The sequence below is a fragment of the Ictidomys tridecemlineatus genome, chromosome 15, assembly GCF_052094955.1.
Source record: "Ictidomys tridecemlineatus isolate mIctTri1 chromosome 15, mIctTri1.hap1, whole genome shotgun sequence".
Lineage (NCBI taxonomy): Eukaryota > Metazoa > Chordata > Mammalia > Rodentia > Sciuridae > Ictidomys > Ictidomys tridecemlineatus.
In genome coordinates this window covers 36,522,168-36,539,460 of record NC_135491.1, presented here as the reverse complement: position 1 = coordinate 36,539,460, position 17,293 = coordinate 36,522,168, and the positions used below count along the sequence as shown (strand labels likewise).

At 51.3% G+C, this 17,293-nt stretch overlaps 1 protein-coding gene across 7 annotated transcripts in view; it reads right to left on the bottom strand.

The window, feature by feature from the left end:
• Ndrg4 (NDRG family member 4) overlaps positions 1-15,317 on the bottom strand; it is a 41,991-nt gene extending 26,674 nt beyond the window's left edge. For 3 of the 7 annotated variants that reach the window (XM_013366070.4, XM_021721538.3, XM_078032421.1), the window contains exon 1: positions 15,185-15,317. Coding sequence is in view for 2 of the 7 variants with exons in the window: in XM_005318245.4 (XP_005318302.1) it covers positions 14,155-14,191 (37 nt within the window). In the remaining 5 variants the exon portion in view is untranslated. Of the gene's footprint in view, positions 1-14,154; positions 14,288-14,813; positions 14,947-15,184 lie in introns of those variants that run through there. The other 4 variants (XM_005318247.5, XM_078032423.1, XM_005318245.4 and 1 more) reach the window with 2 other exon arrangements.
• Between the last annotated feature and the right edge of the window lie 1,976 nt (positions 15,318-17,293).

Below are 17,293 nucleotides of genomic sequence, written 5' to 3'. Positions count from 1 at the left end.
GCTTGAAAGAGTGCAGGGAACCTGAGACCCCAGGGAGGAGCCTTCTGGTTGCACTACCCTGGGGGCTTGGAGCCATCTAGGGGGCTGGCCCTGGGCCACTCCCTGGTGCTATCCCGACCTCAGGGCTGAGACAGCGCTGGGCCGGGGCTGGGATGAGGCCTCCCTTTGGCCTCCTTTCTTCACAGACCAGAAAAAGACACAGGGGTGACAGGTGCCATCCCCCTGCGGCAGATCCAGGAAGACGGAGACAGCTGGACACAAGAACATGGGGACCACATTTCTGGCTCAATCTCCATTTCCTCCCTCTAGTCACAGCTCCTTGGTTTAGACCCAACTTGGAAGAGGCCAGTTCTGCTTTCCCCTGGGTCCTCTGAATTCCTATCCCACAACAGCCGTGCCTGCCTGCGCGCACGCGCGCTCTCTCTCTCTCTCTCTCTCTCACACACACTCTCACACACACACACACACACACACACACACACACACACACACACACACAGTGCTTAAGGCCACCATATTTGTGTTCTAACCCTTACGGCGGAAGCCCCAGCTGACTCCGTAGGTCATCCTTCCACAGGAAGCAAAGCCCTTGCCCATCCTGTTCCCCTGCCTGGAAAGTCCTTCCTCTCCATAACCCTATGATCATTAAAAAAAAAAAAAAATCATTATTATTTACTGAGCACCTACTATGTTCCTGGCTCTGTTTTAGCACTTTGTATGTCTCAATTCATTGAATCCTCTCAAAGCTTCTCTGAGGCAGGGCCTACGATGGTCCTCGATTCGTAGCTGGGGAAGGGAGGTTCAAACAGGTGAAATAACCAGACCCAGGTTTTACCAGGGGTAAGTGACAAAACCCAGACCTGAACCAACCATGTCTGGGTTCATGGCCGGTAGGTCAATGTCTGGGCTGCATGACCTCAATAACCCCGGGATGCATGGAGGAGTGGCTCCATCCCCTCACTGTAGCCCCCCTGAGGACAGAGGCCTGACCCAGTTCATCTGTCAAACTTCATCAGAGCCCAGAGGCCGAGGCTCAATGATTTTCAAATCGAACAATTCACCAATCCAAGGACAAACCAGACAGACTGAGGTTGACCTGCCCACAGAAGCTGTAGAAGGGGGACAGAGTCAACATTTTTGTCACTCGTATTCCACTGTTCCAATGTCACTTAGAGGCATAAAGCAGTACTTGCAGGCACACCACCAAGGCTTGGAGACCTCTGGAACAGGCTGGTGAGGTTTCCACAGATCTTGGAGGAAGCAGTGAAGCCTCAGCTTGTCCCCAGCTTATGCACCCTCCTCTGCTGCTCTCCTCATTCTCAGTCCCTGCCTGACTCTCTGGTGTCTCCAGGGAAGCTTGTCACAACCCCCCAATAGAGGAAGAGGCTTAGTAGCTCTCGGGAGCCAGGCTCAGCCAGCAGAAAGAAAACCAGCGTGAATCCGGCAAGAAGAGGGGACACAAGTCTGGGGGAGGGAGGTCAGAAAGTCACGCCCTGAAAACCATCGGGGAAGCACAGGCATATCCACTAGCCACCAGGGACATGCAGGGAACTACCAGGGGGTCCTGCAGAACCAGGGCTTCATCTGTTCTGGGCACAGGGCGAGCAGACACTTTGTTCAATCTTTGCTCAGTAAAATGAAATGAATAGATGAAGGGAGGCTCACTGTTCACTCAAACTGCGAACTACTGACAGCACCCAGAATTGGCAGGCAGCGGGTACAGGCACATGCGCTCTGCCACTGTTGGTTGGATTACAGTGGGTTCAGTTTTATTTAGGGGACAACTTGGTATAATCTGTCAAATGCAAGTATTTGTCAACTGTGCAATTCATCTCCAGGTATTCATCCTAAAGAAAAACACTGGTGGGTAGGGTACGGCTGGAAGTGGTGCACAAGAGGCTCAGTGCAGGGGAGTCGTTCAAAAATGGAAGCAACCTAAAGGAACATCAGGAGAATAGTTAAACAAATTATGGAGCATCTGTGCCCCCCGAGAACCAAGCAGCTTCAAGATAAAAGACAACACCAGCCAAGCATGGTGGTGCACGCCTATTATGCCTGCCACTCGGAGGCTGAGGCAGGAGGATTGCAAGTTTGAAGGCAACCTGGGCAATTTAGCAAGATCCCGTCTCAAAATTTAAAAAGGGTTGGGCATATAGCTCTGTAGTAGAGCGCTTGCCCACCTAACATGTGTGAGCCCTGGGTTCAGTCCCCAATAAAAAGGAAAAAGGGATGTCCCACTCACACACATAGGGAAAACTTTCTAAAATATACAGGGAAAAGAAAAAAGGAACATCGTACAATAAGAAGTCTAAATAATCTCACTTATGTAAAACATGCACATACTGGACAGGTACACCTAACACATACTGGCCAATTCAAGAAGAAAATCCTCTAATGATTCAGGGTAAGCTCGAAAGTTCCCCTCTGGGGTAGGATAGGGGTTTGGAAGGTTATGAAAGGGAATTTTTATTCTATACACCAGATTTTATCAAATCTTAAGATACCCCGGAGCCATAAGTAGCACATTTTATATATCGAAAAGAAAATGTTTCTAGTGAAGACACAATATTTCCTCCCTTGTATTTTATTTATTTATGTTTTTTGGAAAAAAATTCTGCTTACAGAGAAATTGCAAAACAAACAAACAAACAACAACAACAACAAAACCCAGAACTTTTCCAGATACCTTAACCTAGTTTCCCTCAAAGTTACACAATTGTGCTTTTTTGGGGGGTGGGGGCGGTGTCAAGACCTGATCCAAGACATCACACTGCACTTAGTTGTCAAGCCTCTTCCACCAGGGACAGTCCCTCTGTTCTTGTCTTTTATGACTTTGACACTTTTTTCTTTTGGGATAGAACCTTGAGGCTCTTTACCACTGAGTCACATCCCCAACCACTTTTTTTTTTTTTTTTTTGGTACTGGGGATTGAACCTATGGGCGCTTCACCACCAGCACACATTCCCAGCTCTCATTCGTATTTTTTAAATTTAGAGACAGGGTCTCACTGAGTTGCTTAGGGTCTTGCTAAATTGCTGAGGCTGGCCTTGAACTTGCAACACTCCTGCCTCAACCTCCCAAGTGGCTGGGGTTACCGGCGTGTGCCACTGCGCCTGGTGACTTTGACACGTTTGAGGAACGCTGGTTGCTTCATCTGGAGTGTCTTCGGTTCAGGTTTGTCCGTTGTATTTATTTTATTTTATTTTTTTCACCATTCGACTGAAGCCAGACCTTGTGGGCACGAATACAACAGAAACCACGTGCCCTGAGCACCAGACCCGGGCACCGGCTGCCAATCTGTCTTATTACTGGGGCTGTTAACCTTGATCACATGACAAAGGGGCTGTCTCCCTGCAAGGTGACCAGTCTCCCCTTTGCAATTAATAAGTGTCTGTGGGAAGCTACTCGGAGACTGCAAAGACATCCTGTCTCTCCCGGTACTTCTACCTGCTAATTTTAACAACCATTGATGATCGCTGCCCACAATCACTGTGGGCTTTATCTAATAATAATTTTCTATTTCCATTAGCAGTCTACGTTGGTTCATGGGAACTCTCCTGTAAGAAAGAGCTCTCCCTTCTCTTCCACCTCCTCATCTATTCCATTGTTTATTCACACCACTGTGGGCTCATGGATATTGATCCGGTGGGTTCAAAAATCCATTGCTAATTGTTTTTAATTTCCTGGTTCCAACTGGGTCATATTTGGCCTTTGGGAGTCCCCCAGGGTTGGCTCTTGTGTCTTTCAACATGTACCCACCGTTCTTTGAGTAGTTTCTGATTTTACAGAGTTAATAGATGTTCCAAACTCATTCCCTTCTGCCTCGACCCTGGAATCGACCCCTTCTTCGAGTTCCCTGATTCCTCTTTTGGGAGACTTAGATACCAACATCTGGATAGTGAGGGTGCTCATTGATACGGGGTGTCCTTCACCTAGGTCCCTCCGCAGGTAGGGCAGGAAAACATAAGATACCAAAGCACACAGTTACTTCTGAATCTATCCATCTGTATAGATGTTGAAAATCTGGAATTTTTATTTCTATTTCCTCTGTTTCTAATTCAACACCAGGGTCTCTGTTCTAACTTTCTTCCTTCAAACATGATTTACATGTTTTTCTCCAAGGGTGAGAAACATGGTTCTCATTACCCATAATATTTTTGCTTATTTGTCCATTCCTAGGGTACACACAAAGAAGTTCTGGACTTGCCACCTCATGACGAGTTCTTATTTTTCATTTCTTTCTTTCTTTTTGTGTGTGTGTGCTTATTGAAAGCATTCTTTTAGACTTACATTCAGATTTTTAAAATCATCTCACTCATGTGAATTCTAAAATAAATAAAAAGGAAAATGTCATTGAAATCAATTGGGGAGGTCTATCCTAAAATGTCTGGGCACTCTCGAGTCCGAAGCCTGTCGATCTGTCCTGGAGTCTTGACACCTGCGGTTTCTAGGCAGTTCGGGCTTCTCAGCAGCAAGGACGCTGGTGACGTGCTCTGTGTGGTCTCCAGGATTCCCTTCCAAGATGCTGACGTGCACCCTGCACATTCTGATGCTTGTGGGACAGCAGTGACAGCAAAGTCACGCTGCCCACTTTGTCAGCAGAGACTAGAGAATGCAGCCCAATTTTAGAAATGTTCAAGTGTGAAAAAAAAAAAAAGTGCATGTTAGAATAGAAGTAACAGAGCTCTCCCATAAAGTTAGATGCTGAGACCCGGCGCCCATGTGTGAGCTCAGTTTTTCTACACACTTGGCTCTAGGTGTTAAACAGACATAATAATAGATTCCCGAATTTTAGATACGTGGGAAGATGATGGGAAAAAATCTTGGGACTATGTGCTATTCTGCCATTGAAATGTAAATGAAAATATGTGACTCCGGGGTATTGTTCTTCAAAGAGGAGACATGCCAGTCTTTGACTCTTTCTCCTGCCAGCTGGCTAGAATATAGATGTAATGACAGGAGCTAGAGCAGCCATTTTGGACCTTGAAGCAGGACATTAAAGGTGGCAGAGAGGCAACAAAGGAGTCTAGATAACTGAGGATAACGAAGCCATGATTTATGATGGTCCATTTCCAGACCCTGTTTGTGAGAGAGGTCAATACACGTTTATCTTCATCTATTATTATCATGAGTGTTCTGTAGTACAATTGAAGCTAATCTAAATTTGGGACCTTTTTCTGGGTGTGTGGAGGGGAAGATTCAGCCTAATACGCTAAAGGAATTCAAGGCAAATGACTTTCTGAAAGGAAATAGGGACACACTAGAGCTAATGCAGAACCTGCAACTTCCTCCTTGCAGCGAGCACAATCATCCATGAGATAGATCTGTGATGTGATTTTCTCCAGGAGTTGTTTTTTTGGTTATTGTTTTTACTGGGGATTGAACCCAGGGGTGCTTTACCACTTGGCTATACCCCAGTCCTTTATGTTTCTTATTTTGAGACAGGGTCTTCCGAAATTGCCCAGGCTGACCTCCAACTTGCGATCCTCCTGCTTCAGCCTCCTATGACACAGGAATCACAGGCGTGCGCCACTGCTCCTGACTCTCCATGAGGTTTAAACAAGCTCACCAGCCCCTTCTAACCCACCACGGAAAAGCTCACAATCATCGTGTCAACATGGGTAACCAGGACCTACATTAAAAAGTTAAAAAGCTTTAGCTGGGTGCTTTTCTCACAAACTCTCAAGCCTCTTTACCGCAGGTGTCTCGTTCAATTCAACTGTGTATCTTTGCCCAATTTGGCAAATTTCCCAGAAACAAAGCAACACTTGTCCTGGATCTTGCTGCAAGATTCAAAGAGGTGTCGGGCCGGTGGCGCACGCCTGTAATCTCAGCTGCTCGGGAGGCCGAGGCAGGAGGAAAGCAAGTTCAAGGCCAATCTAGCAATTTAGCAAGACACTGTCTCAAAATAAGAAAGGCTGCGGATGTGGCTCAGTGGTCAAGTTCCCCTGGGTTCAATCCCCGGTACCAAAAAAAAAAAAAAAAGATTCAAAGAGGGAGGCCAAGGCAACTAACGGGCATCTGCAACGGAGAGCAAGTCCAAGGGGGCATCGCTTACTCCGTCCCTGCTCACCAAAGGCCTCTGTCTGCTCCTCTGAACTTCCCAATACACTGACACTTTGAAAAACGATGTTTGATTGGTGAGGAGGACTCTAGGCAGCTCCCAGAGTTTCCCTACCTCACATGCTTGCCGGAGGGGGCTGCCTGATCAGCGCCCACCCAACTCTTAGGTCATGTCTTCCTGTGACGACACGATGCTCGAAAAACGTTTGGCTTTTGGAGCATGTTGGACTTCAGATGTTTGAAAGAGGCATGTGGATCTGGTAAAGTCTCTGCAGTTATCCACAGAAACTCTGAAATCTGGCCCCAAGCATTTCAGCCCCCAGGGATACTCTGGCTATATGTTTCTGGAACTATTCAAGGCACTGGAGATGACATGCTGCCCATCACATGCCAAGAGTCCCATTATGGCAGTGGTATTTCTTTGGGGGGGGAGGGGCAATCAATCAACAAACGCAAGTAAACCTATGGTGTTCAGATAGTCTAGGCGCAATGGAGGAAGTCAAGTCACAGAAGGGGGCAGAAGCAGGTTGGGGCGCTGTGATCTAAACAGAATGGTCAGAGATGTCCCCAGGCTGACAAAGGCCACATGAGCACAGATTTGAAGGGAGATGGGCAGTGATTCCTGGGGATGCTGAGGAGGATGCCAAGCACAGAGGAACAGCCCATGCAAAGGCTCTGGGCAGGTGCTTGCTGCACGGCCTGTTCAGGACAGAGGAAGCCCAGGAGATGGAGCAGGGTGGTGAGGGGGAGAGGCAGGACGTGAGGCACTGAGCTAAGGGGCAGAGTCCAGCTCACAGCCCTGAAGATCCATAGAAAATCTGTGTTTTTTACTCTGAATGTGCAGAGGCATTGGACAGTCTGAAGCAGAGGAGTGACAGGAGGGGCTTCTCATCAGAGGGTCCCTCTTCCTGCTGGGCGATGCCTAGACCTGGGGCTGAGGCACATGGGGGCAGGCGAGGTGCTGAGAGGCTTTGAGCTGGTTCCACAGACATTTGTTCTGGGGCTCTGGCCACTCCGGGGGGAGCAAAATGTCATTGGTGGATTAGAATCTGAGGCCTCAATGAGGAGCAAGAGGCTGGGGAGGCCCTGGGTGTGAGCTGGGCCATCCTGCTGAGGTGACTGGGTCCGTCCCAGACTGGGTGGAGGGTCACATCCATGCCTCTGGGCAGAGGCTACAGTAGGAGTCAGATCCGTAGCTGCTCAGACCAAGCTCCATGAACCGGGTGGTTTCTTTTTTGCAATAATGGGAACGGACCCCAGGGTGCTCTACCGCTGAGCTGTATCCCTGGCCTTGTGGGTTGGTTTTTTTTTTTTTTTTTTTTTGTACCAGGGATTGGACCCAGGGGTGCTTTCCCACTGAACTATATATCCCCAGCCTTTTTTTTTTTTTTTTTTTTTGAGACACAGTCTCACTGAGTTGCTTAGGGGCTGACTTTCAGGAGCCACTGGGATTACAATCCTATGTCACTGTGCCTGGCTCCCAGCCCTTTTTGAGACAGAGTCTCCAGGTCTTGCCAATTGCCCAGGCTGGCCTTGAACCTGTGATCCTCCCATCTCAGCCTCCAAAGTTGCTGGATTACAGGCGTGTGCTCTGGCACCCTGCAAACCTGGTGGTTTAAAGCAGCATGCAGCTTTTTCTCTCTCTGTCTCTCTCTTTTACATCCAACTATTTTTATTGCATTTTTTTATTTGTTCTAATTAGTTATACGTGACAGTAGGGTGCATTTGACACACTACACCAATGGAGCATCCCTTCTCATTCCTCTGGCCGTCCACGGTGCAGAGTCACATCCACAGTGTAATCAGCTATATACAAGGGTCCAGCTCTTAAGTTCTGAAGGTTAGAAGCTGGTGACCAGAGTCCAGGGCCACTCCACTCCGGGCTCAGCCAGGGAGCTGCTCTCCTGCCCTTTCCAGCGTTCCTGGCATTCCTTGGCTGGTGGCCCTTCCCCCTCTTCTGGGCCACCGAGCTGCTCCTGTCACCACATCCCCTCTCCTGCTGTGGAACATCCTCTCCTCCTCTTACAAAGATGCATTCAGGCCCCATGGATAATCCTGGAATCTCTCTCCATCTAAGACCCTAAACTCAACGGCATCTGCAAAGTCCCTTTTACCACATGAGGCAAGTTCTAGGGATTGGATTAGAAAATCTTTGGGGGCCATTATCAGCCCAGCACAACCTTCGTGCAAGAGGGAGACACGAAGATATGGCCTGTGCCTGTGGTTCACTGTGGGAAGCGACTTCCTGCTCCCTGGACTTGGGAGACTCAGGGCAGCATCCAGGGACCACTCCTCCCTCCTCTTCCTCTGCACTGGATCCCAGGTTCCCAGGGACCTGTTTCACCAGAGTTCTTGCCTAGCAGTCTAGCACTTTCCCTATGCGTTTTCTGACTCTTAGGTTTTAAAAACCAGAAACTGAGCCGGGCACAGTGGCGCACGCCTGTAATCTCAGCTACTAGGAAGGCTGGGGAAGGAGGATCCAGAGTTTGAGGCCGGCCTGGGCAACTTAGTAAGACCTTGTCTCAAAATACAAAGTAAAAAGGGTTGGGGGACGTAGCTCGGGAGGCAAGGCCTCTGGGTTCAATGACTGGTACCACCATCACCACCACCAAAACCCAGAACTTGAACTTCATGTAGTACAAACTCACTGAGAAAAACAGAGGAACAAATAGAAAAAAAAAAATTACAGAAAATCCTGTGCACTAGAGATACCCACTGCCAAGGTCCCAGCACCTACACTTTTATTCATTTCCATTGCTCATCTAAACCCTGAAAAAGATGTGTTTTTTTTTTTTTTTTTTTAAAGCAAGAAACATTGTTTCGAAATATCTTTTGGACTCTAGATCTAGAGACATCTTGCTTCAAATCCTGGCCAGCCACTGACATCTGTGTGGCCTCTGGCAAATTACTTAAGTGGTCTGTGCCTCTGTTTCCTTATCTGTAAAAAGGAGGAAACAGCAGCATGCATCTCACTGTTACAACAACGTAGAATGTAGGGCTGTGCCTGGCCTGTGGTTTGTGCCATATAACTGTGAGGTGTCTTGTATAAGCAAAAAAACAAAAAAACAAAATTCCTGGTTCATCATTAGGTATTCTTTTTTTGCGGGGCAGAGGTACCAGGGATTGAACTCAGGGGCATTCAACCACTGAGCCACACCCCCAGCCCTATTTTGTATTGTATTTAGAGACAGGGTCTCACTGAGTTTGCTCAGCATCTCACTTTTGCTGAGGCTGGCTTCGAACTTGAGATCCTCCTGCCTCAGCCTCCAGAGCCACTGAGATTATAGGTGTGTACCATCACGCCTGGCTCATCAGTATTCTTTATTCACTTTTTCCACTTATTTCTTGTGTGTGTGTGTGTGTGTGTGTGTGTGTGTTAGTTGTCAATGGACTTTTATTTTATTTATTTTTATGTGGTACTAAGAATCGAACCCAGTGCCTCACACATGCTAGGCAAGTGCTCAACCACTGAGCCACAACCCCAGACCCTCCATTTATCTGTTTTGTTGCATAAGCTGATCAATAGCTATTCAAGGTACATTTATTAGTCTATTTAATAAAGAACTTGGACCAAGGCTATAAATGCCAGTTATATTATTTTAGTATTATTGGTTATATTTTAAAATTTTCTTGTAATAAAGCACACTTTTATAATTAAAAAAAACCTCGTGAGTCATCAATCACCATTATTATTACACATATTGGGGCAGACACCATTCGGGTGGATAGATGACCCCCCGGGAGCACAATTTGCAGCTACCTGTGAATTACGGTCCCTGGGACGGCCGTGCTCTTCCACTGGTCGGCAGTTAGGTTGTTTCCACTTTTTTTTTTCTTCTATAAACAATGACAGAATAAATATCCTTGAACGAACACCTCTTTATTTGTTCCTAAAAATTCAACTGCTGAGTCACAGATCACACTTATTTTTGAGCTTTGGATACATCATGGCCTCGCCCTTCGTAAGAGCAGTACCTGTTTCTCCCCTGTGCAGTGGAACGGCAAGCCCCTCTCCCCACGCCACCCTGGCACATCCAACGATTTGCACATCTGTCCCCTGTCCCCAGCAGACATTCTCCCAGTGCTTATCTGTGCAGCCTCCACAGATACAGCAGCGGAATGTGCTGAAGGGAGAAACTGGCAGTGAGGATGCCAGGTCCTGTTTTCCGCCTCCTGGGGAGGGGGGGGGCAAATCCATGCCTCAGTTTACCCCTCAGGTGAAATGTGGGCCAACAGACTTGCCGACCAGTAAACACGACTGCAGCGTAGCCAGTAAAATGGTGTGGGCTACGAATTCCACGCATGAAGAGAGAACCCAAATTCTACACAGAACTGGTCAAACTTTGGCTTTTTAATCCCACACCAAGTATGCTATTTTAAATTGCCAACATCCAATACCAAGGCTCCCAAGGGACCACTTCAGAGCCCCAAATCTGCCATTTTTAGAGCTACCTGTGACGCCGAACCATCTGGAAAACATATTGTTTGAGTACAAATCCACCAAAAACAATTGCTTTCCTATTTGCAAACAGACAAGCTACCAAGGCACCAACAATCTGCCCTCTGGGAACTGTAAGGAGCTTGCAAACAGGTGACAGTGTCCCGCGCTCCTTCACCAGGGTGGAGCCTTGTCACCATGCTCCCATTTTACCAACAAGGAGACTGAGGCTCAGAGATGTTAAGAATTCTCCCAGGAGCTCAGAAGCAGAGAGGAGACCCCGAGAGTCACATCCTCTGATGGCAAGATCACTACCTTCCTTGTTCCCGTTGCAGCAAGATCCTGCCAGAGTCTGGCAACTGCAGGCCTCAGAGGCATTCGTTATCAGGGGAGCCTCAGAATGCCCTATCGCGGCCCCTTCTCTTCAGAACAAAAAGATATGCTGGGCTTGAGCAGGACAGCATGTGGGCATCCCTCCAGGTCCCACATGAGGGGACACCTAGCTTCTCACACCTGCTCTCAGAGCTGTGGATGTGGGGCACAAGGGCCCAGATGCTGTGGCCCACTCCAGCCCACGATGCAAACCTGAGATACATCCAGAGAGGCCTGGGTTGTGCACAGAGCCCAGCAGAGGAACTGGGACACCCTGAAGGAGGAGACTCTGGATCCTGAAGCAAAGCAGAGGAGGAAATCCTGGAATAATCTGATGGCAGCTCAAGGATCATGGCCCTGCAAATGCCATTTACCGCCTGCCGACCAGATGCCACGCTCAACATCTGACACACATTCTCCCACCCAAGTACTAACCAGGCCCACCCTGCGTAGCTTCTGAGATGGAATGCATTCAGGGTGGTATGGCTCTAGACCTGACACACATATCCCATTCTACAGGTGAGGGAAATGACATGTGGAGAAGCTTCAAAACCAGACATGGTGGCACACACCTGTAATCCCATTGGCTCAGGAGGCTGGGGCAGGAGGATTGCAACTTTGAGGGCAGCCTCAGTAAATTAAGGAGGCCCTAAGCAACATAGTAAGACCCTGTTTTATACACACACACACACACACACACACACATGAGCTGGGATGTGGCTCAGTGATTGAGCACCCCTGGGTTCAATCCCCAGTACCAAAACCAAACCAAACCAAACCAACAACAAAAACTGGTCCAACGCTAGGCAACACAGTTAGGAAGCCTGGGGCCACTCCAGATTGGCACTGGGGTTTGACTTCAGAGCCAACTTCTCTCCAGCTGTATGAACATGACAGAGTGACTGACCTCATTGGTGAAGTGGACACCATAATAAAATAGAATGGGAAAACAATTAAAAAGAGCTAAATCCATATGAGTTTTTTTTTTTAAAGGGGTGGGGGCCGGGCAGGGGGCAGAGAGTTAGAGGTCCTGCACAGCCTCCCTCAGGTGCGGCTGACGAGTGGGGCTATGTGAGCTCAGACTCGGTCAACAGCTATTGAGCACTTACTGTATGCTACCACAATAAATGGACCCCATCCTGCCTGTGACCTGCTTGTCATCCAAAGGGATGAATCAAATTCTCCCAGTTGCATGAGACAGGAATAAAGTAGGTTGGGGGCACATCTAGAGCTGCTGGCAGCCAATCAGCCAGGGCAGGTGGAGATCCCCATTAGGGGGAGACCCAAGATGAAGGACCCAGAGAGGACACAAAGCCTGAGAGGTGCCCACAGGACATAGGTCCCAATCATGTGTGCCACTTGGACTGTCTCAGCAGGCTTCATACCAGTTCTTAGATAGGGAAGGGTCAACAGTTCCATCTTGAAGCTGAGAAAACCGAAGTCAGAGAGGTTAAGCAACCTGTCCAAAATCACCCAGCTGACTGGCAAGGGGCTGGAGTGGGAATCCAGATCTGTGAGGCCAGGAAGAGGCCAGGAGGGGGCTGGAGAGAGGGAAGTCTAGACAAAACTGCATCGGAGGGGACGTGCTTGCGCCAGGCCTGGTGTAGATATGCACTGGGAGCCTGTGACACATGATAGAGACTAAGAGGGTCCTACCCCAGCCTGGCCAGGGTCTTAGTAAGTGCCAGAACCTGGTGAGCCCACCTGATAATGGAGGAGGGGTCCTGATTGCTGCACCCAGTTGAGATGAGGGCACACTGTATGGGGACCCCAAAACATGGACACCCCTAAAACCCCCACTCCCCTATCATTTCTTCTCCAGGATGAAGAGGAGGAGGAGGAAGGGCATCCAGGTCTGTTCTCCGTGCAGGGCACTATGAAAACTCTCCCTCTAGGGACTTAACATCCAAGTTGCTGGGCCAGGCCTACCAATAAAAAAACAGCTGGCAAGGTTGGGGGTGGGTGCTCCCAGAAGTTCCAGGGCCCAAGGATCAGTCCCTTCTCTATGAGCTGTCAGGGGCTGCTGTTGGTTTAAGAGCCCCAAACCTCCCCCATCCTACTCCCTCCACCCTGTCTCCCTCCCTCCCCTCCCCCACACACTCTGGCCCTGCAGACACCACTCCACACCCAAAGCAAGTCTCTCTCACACTCCAGGCAGGGACCAGTTCCTTCCCACGTTTGGCCTGTAATCCCAACTCCCTCCCCAAGAGCAGAAATTCAGTATTAGTGTTTTCAAAGGCTGCCACATTTAACCTCTGCCCTCTAGCCCCAGGCCTCATCCTGTTTCCTAAGTGCAACCTCAGATTTTTGTCCCTTCCCCACCTTACAATAGGGTCCTGTCCTCATTCTCTTGTCCCAGACAGTAAGGGTCTCCAGGGTGGGACCAAACCCCTGGAGCGCCAGAAGATAATCCACTGGAACGTGTCCCTTCCGTGTGTTCATCTAACAGGCATGGGCTCAGCACCTCAAGTCCCAGCCTGGTGGGGTCTGGACTGGACCTCGCCTGCTGTGGGTCTAGCTCTGTCCTGGACAGAACAGAGAAGCCCAGGCGCTACCGCACTTCACCCCTAGGACTGTCTCCTACGCTTCAGAGGCTGGCCCCGGTCCTGGCTCTCTTCCCCACCTCTTGCTCTGGGCAGTGGAACTCCAACCATTGCCCCCCGGATGTGGGTTTCCAGCAGGGCATCTGGTCACTTCTCCACAGGGGCCCCAAATCCAAGAGGTCCCAGTCATTAGGGTCCAATCTGGCTTTCTACTTTTCAAGTCACTTGTCCTCTACTCCCAACAAGAAACTTCTCACCCCAGAGAAGAGCGAAGAGCAGCTCAGATTGTCACAGGGTGCAGGAAATAAGAGGCCCTGACCACGGTTCCTGCCAGGAGCCCAGAAGCTCCTTTCTTTGGGGATAAGCGACATTAATTGGCGGCCTGGGGCTTCAGGCTCTCTTTCGGGGTTCTGACCCTAGCTCGACCAGTCCGAGACCCCAAGGGTCCGCTCCTATGAGACTAGAGATCGCGCCGCGCGCTGCGCGCTCCACCGGCAGAAGGGCTCAGAGGAGAACCGAGCCGGGTAGGGCGCAGCCTCAGGTGCTCTCCCGGGGCCAGGCTCCGCCTAGGAACAGGTAGCACCCGAGCTAGCTATTAACTGAATTAAGTGGTGCCCTGTCCTGCTCGGATCCGAGCCTCTCCAAACCCTGCCACCGCTCCCGGAGCCCGCTCCAACTAGAAAAGTAGCGGGCAGCGAGGGCCGCGCCGAGGGCGGCCGCGGGGAAGGGTCGCGGTACCTGCCAGCAATTCGATCTTGTGTCCCAGCACCTTCATCTCGGCGCCCGGCACTGCCCGGCTCGGGCTGCGGCGTCGGGGAAGTGCGCTGGGCCAAGCCGGGGCGCGACGAGGCGCGCGAAAGGCGCGGAGAGGAGCAGCGGGAGAGCTGGAGCGGAGCCGGAGCCAGGCAGGAGCAGCAGCCCGCAGCCAGGAGTGCTCTCGCCGCCCCCTACGCCGCGCGGCCCCCTCCACAAAGGTTTAAAAAAATCCACCAATTGCACGGCCGCGCACCCCCAAAAGGCGCCCGCCGCCACCTGGTCGGGGTGAACTCCAGGAGGCGGATGGAGTGCACCGGGTGGGTGCGGGTGACAATACGGGCGACAACACGGGAGGGGGCCCTTGCGCCTGCTGCCGGAACAAAGAAACCTGCCGCCCCCGGGCGTCGCTGTAGGGGAGGTGCGGGAGGCTGCTGGGCGGTGGCCCCCTGGGGTCTGGTGCCCGGCCGGGAGCGCGAGCCGGGGTGGGGTGGGGAGGACGGACACCGCCCTCGCGTAGGCGAAATGGGGTCCCCGGGAGACTATGCGGGGCTCGTAAGCCTGGGGCTGGGGGCGCGCGCAGCAGCCGCAATAGCAAAGGGAGCGGAGGCCGGGGCTGCAGGGGCGAGGGCGCGGCGACTCACCGAGGGTGCTGCCAGCGAGACAGACGCGCAGGCGGGAGCCGGGCCTCCGCGCGCCGCCGCCAACGCGCTGTGCAGGTGCCAGCAGCCCGCAAGCCCCTCCGCGGGTGCCTGGGGCGAGGGCGGCGCGCCGCGGGGCGTGCCCACTGGGTGTGCCCACTGGGTGTGGTGGGCGTGGGCGCTCGGCCCACCGTGCGCGCCGGGCCTGGTGACTCGAACCCGGCGGCGGTCCCGGGCGCCCAGCCTCCGCCTCCTATCTTGGCCCGCGCGTCCGATCGGTCGGTGGGTGTGTGGGTGGGAGGGCCAGCGGGACGCCGCGACACGCAAACCTATCGGAGACCCCGGCGATCCGCAATCCCCCGCCCGTTTCTCACCTCCTGCGGGCACCGGGAGAAGGGCCTGGCCGCTGGGGATCTGCCGGGTGCGGTGCGTGTGAGGCCTTGGCCGCCCCCTCCTGTTCCCCAGTACCGCGAGGCGTCGGGTTCCCGGGGAGAGGGTGGCCTCTGCTTCTGTCTTTGTTTGAACTCCAGGCCCTGTAGAGACTCCCCACATCCCGCCGCCACTCCCCTCCCCACCCCTGTCGCTCGGGCCCCACCCGCCGCCGCCTGGGAACCATTGGAGAAAAGCCCTGGAGGGTCGGGAAGAAGTGGGGCCTCAGGGTTCTTTGCGGCACAGTCCTGGGTTTTCAGAGCTCGAGGTAAAAATTTGGGCAAAGGTGCTCTGTCTGGGTTCTGAGGGTCCCACCCAGAGCGTGTGACAAGGTTCTGTTCTCAATTCACCTGACATTACCCCAGGTAGAGGGAACAGGGAGACCAGAGTCATTTTCCGCCTCACACTGCTTGGGTCCAGTGCGAACCGCCCTCGACCCCCAAAAAGAGAGGGTCAGAGGCCCTGGATGGAGTTCAACTCTAGGAAATATGAAAGGTCCTCCAAATTTTATCTGGGCCAGACAGCTCGACATGAGGGCTCCTGAGGACCCAAGTTCTCTTCAGGCTCTCACAGTAACCTTGGTTCTGCCCTTCCCGGAATTCCAGACCTTTGGGGTGCAAAAAGTGTTGGACTAGGTAATTTGGGGAATCCAGGATGGCGATGGGGTAGAAGGTCAAGAGGATCTTACAGCACCTTCTCTCCCTTTGGTGACCTTTGTGGGCCCTGTTTGTCATGAGGTCCTGGCTTTCCCTCAGCTCTGGGCAGACTGTGGCCCTGGTGAATTAACCCATCCTCCAGTTGAGGATCTGGGAAGATTTTGGTGGCTCCAGAAGAGGTAATATCCTTGAACAGCTTTGTCCAGTTTGGGGTGCGGCATATAAACCCACAGGAGGCAGCAAGTGTGGCTTCTGCACCTTGGGGAAATCCCTGCCTCACTTTCCTCCTTTGTAAAGGGTTTAGGAGGAGGTCAGTGGCCAGAAGGAGCTTCTGTCTCTGAAACCTCTTCCTTTCACTAGGCTGTGGTTCTGTACATCAAAGTCAGGAGCCAGTCCATGAGAGCACGGGCTGGGTGGACAATTTCCAGGCTGTGTGAGGTTTGGTATCCTCCAGGTCACAGTCCATGAAATTGGAGTAATGCTGACCTCAGAGCATTCTTTGAGGAATTAAATGATGAAATGTGATGAAAATGTTCGCGATGAAGGCAGACACCTGTTCTAAGTGTTCAATAAATGGTCATGATTATTATTGGTGGTGAGACCGACATGATCACATTAAAGATTCCTGAGTTCTATCCTTTTCAGTAATTTAAGATCTAGTCATTGGATAAAACTAGTTGTTGGGGTTCTAGTGAGATAATTCCTGAGGCCTTGCCTGTTCTGAATTCCTTGGGGGAACTCAGACCCCAGAAGATATAAAGGGCTGCCTGTTAAGAGCTTCAACACTATGTCATGTCTGTCTGTGTGAGAAGCAGCCTTGACCTCGTGTAGACAATCTACTTGGCTTGGATAATTTGTGAACCGCAAGGGAGACTTCCTGTGGGTCAGGTTTCTGAAACCTGAACCGGAAGAGACCCAGGGGCTATTGCATTAAGGTGGGTGCTCCAGGAATGGGCAGCGTGGCTCCTTCTGAAGGAGGCAGTCATGCCAGGCAAAACGGGTCACTGCGGAGTCAACAAAAGGGGCTAGTTGCAATCCCAGTGTGGTGGACTCGCCTTCTCCCTGTGGGGGAGACATGCTGTCTGGGACAGACTGGATGGTGGGTTTTTTTTAAACTCAGGAAAGCAGAACACTGCAGAGGATCAAGCTGTTGCCTGAAACCAGGGGCTCTCCAGAAGGGTCCCCTGGCTTTGCTTTCAGCTCCTAAAAAGATGCTTTAAATGTCGCTGCCTTGCAAACTGGGCAGAAGTCTGGCTGGCCTGCACCTAGGCTGGAGGGGAGAGCAGCCTTTCCCGAGAGCCTTCCCCTCTCCGTCTGTCAACTCAGCTGGTTTATTTGTTAGGGTGTTAGCTGCAGGAAATAGAGGCCTACTTCAGCTAATTTAAGCAGAAAATGACT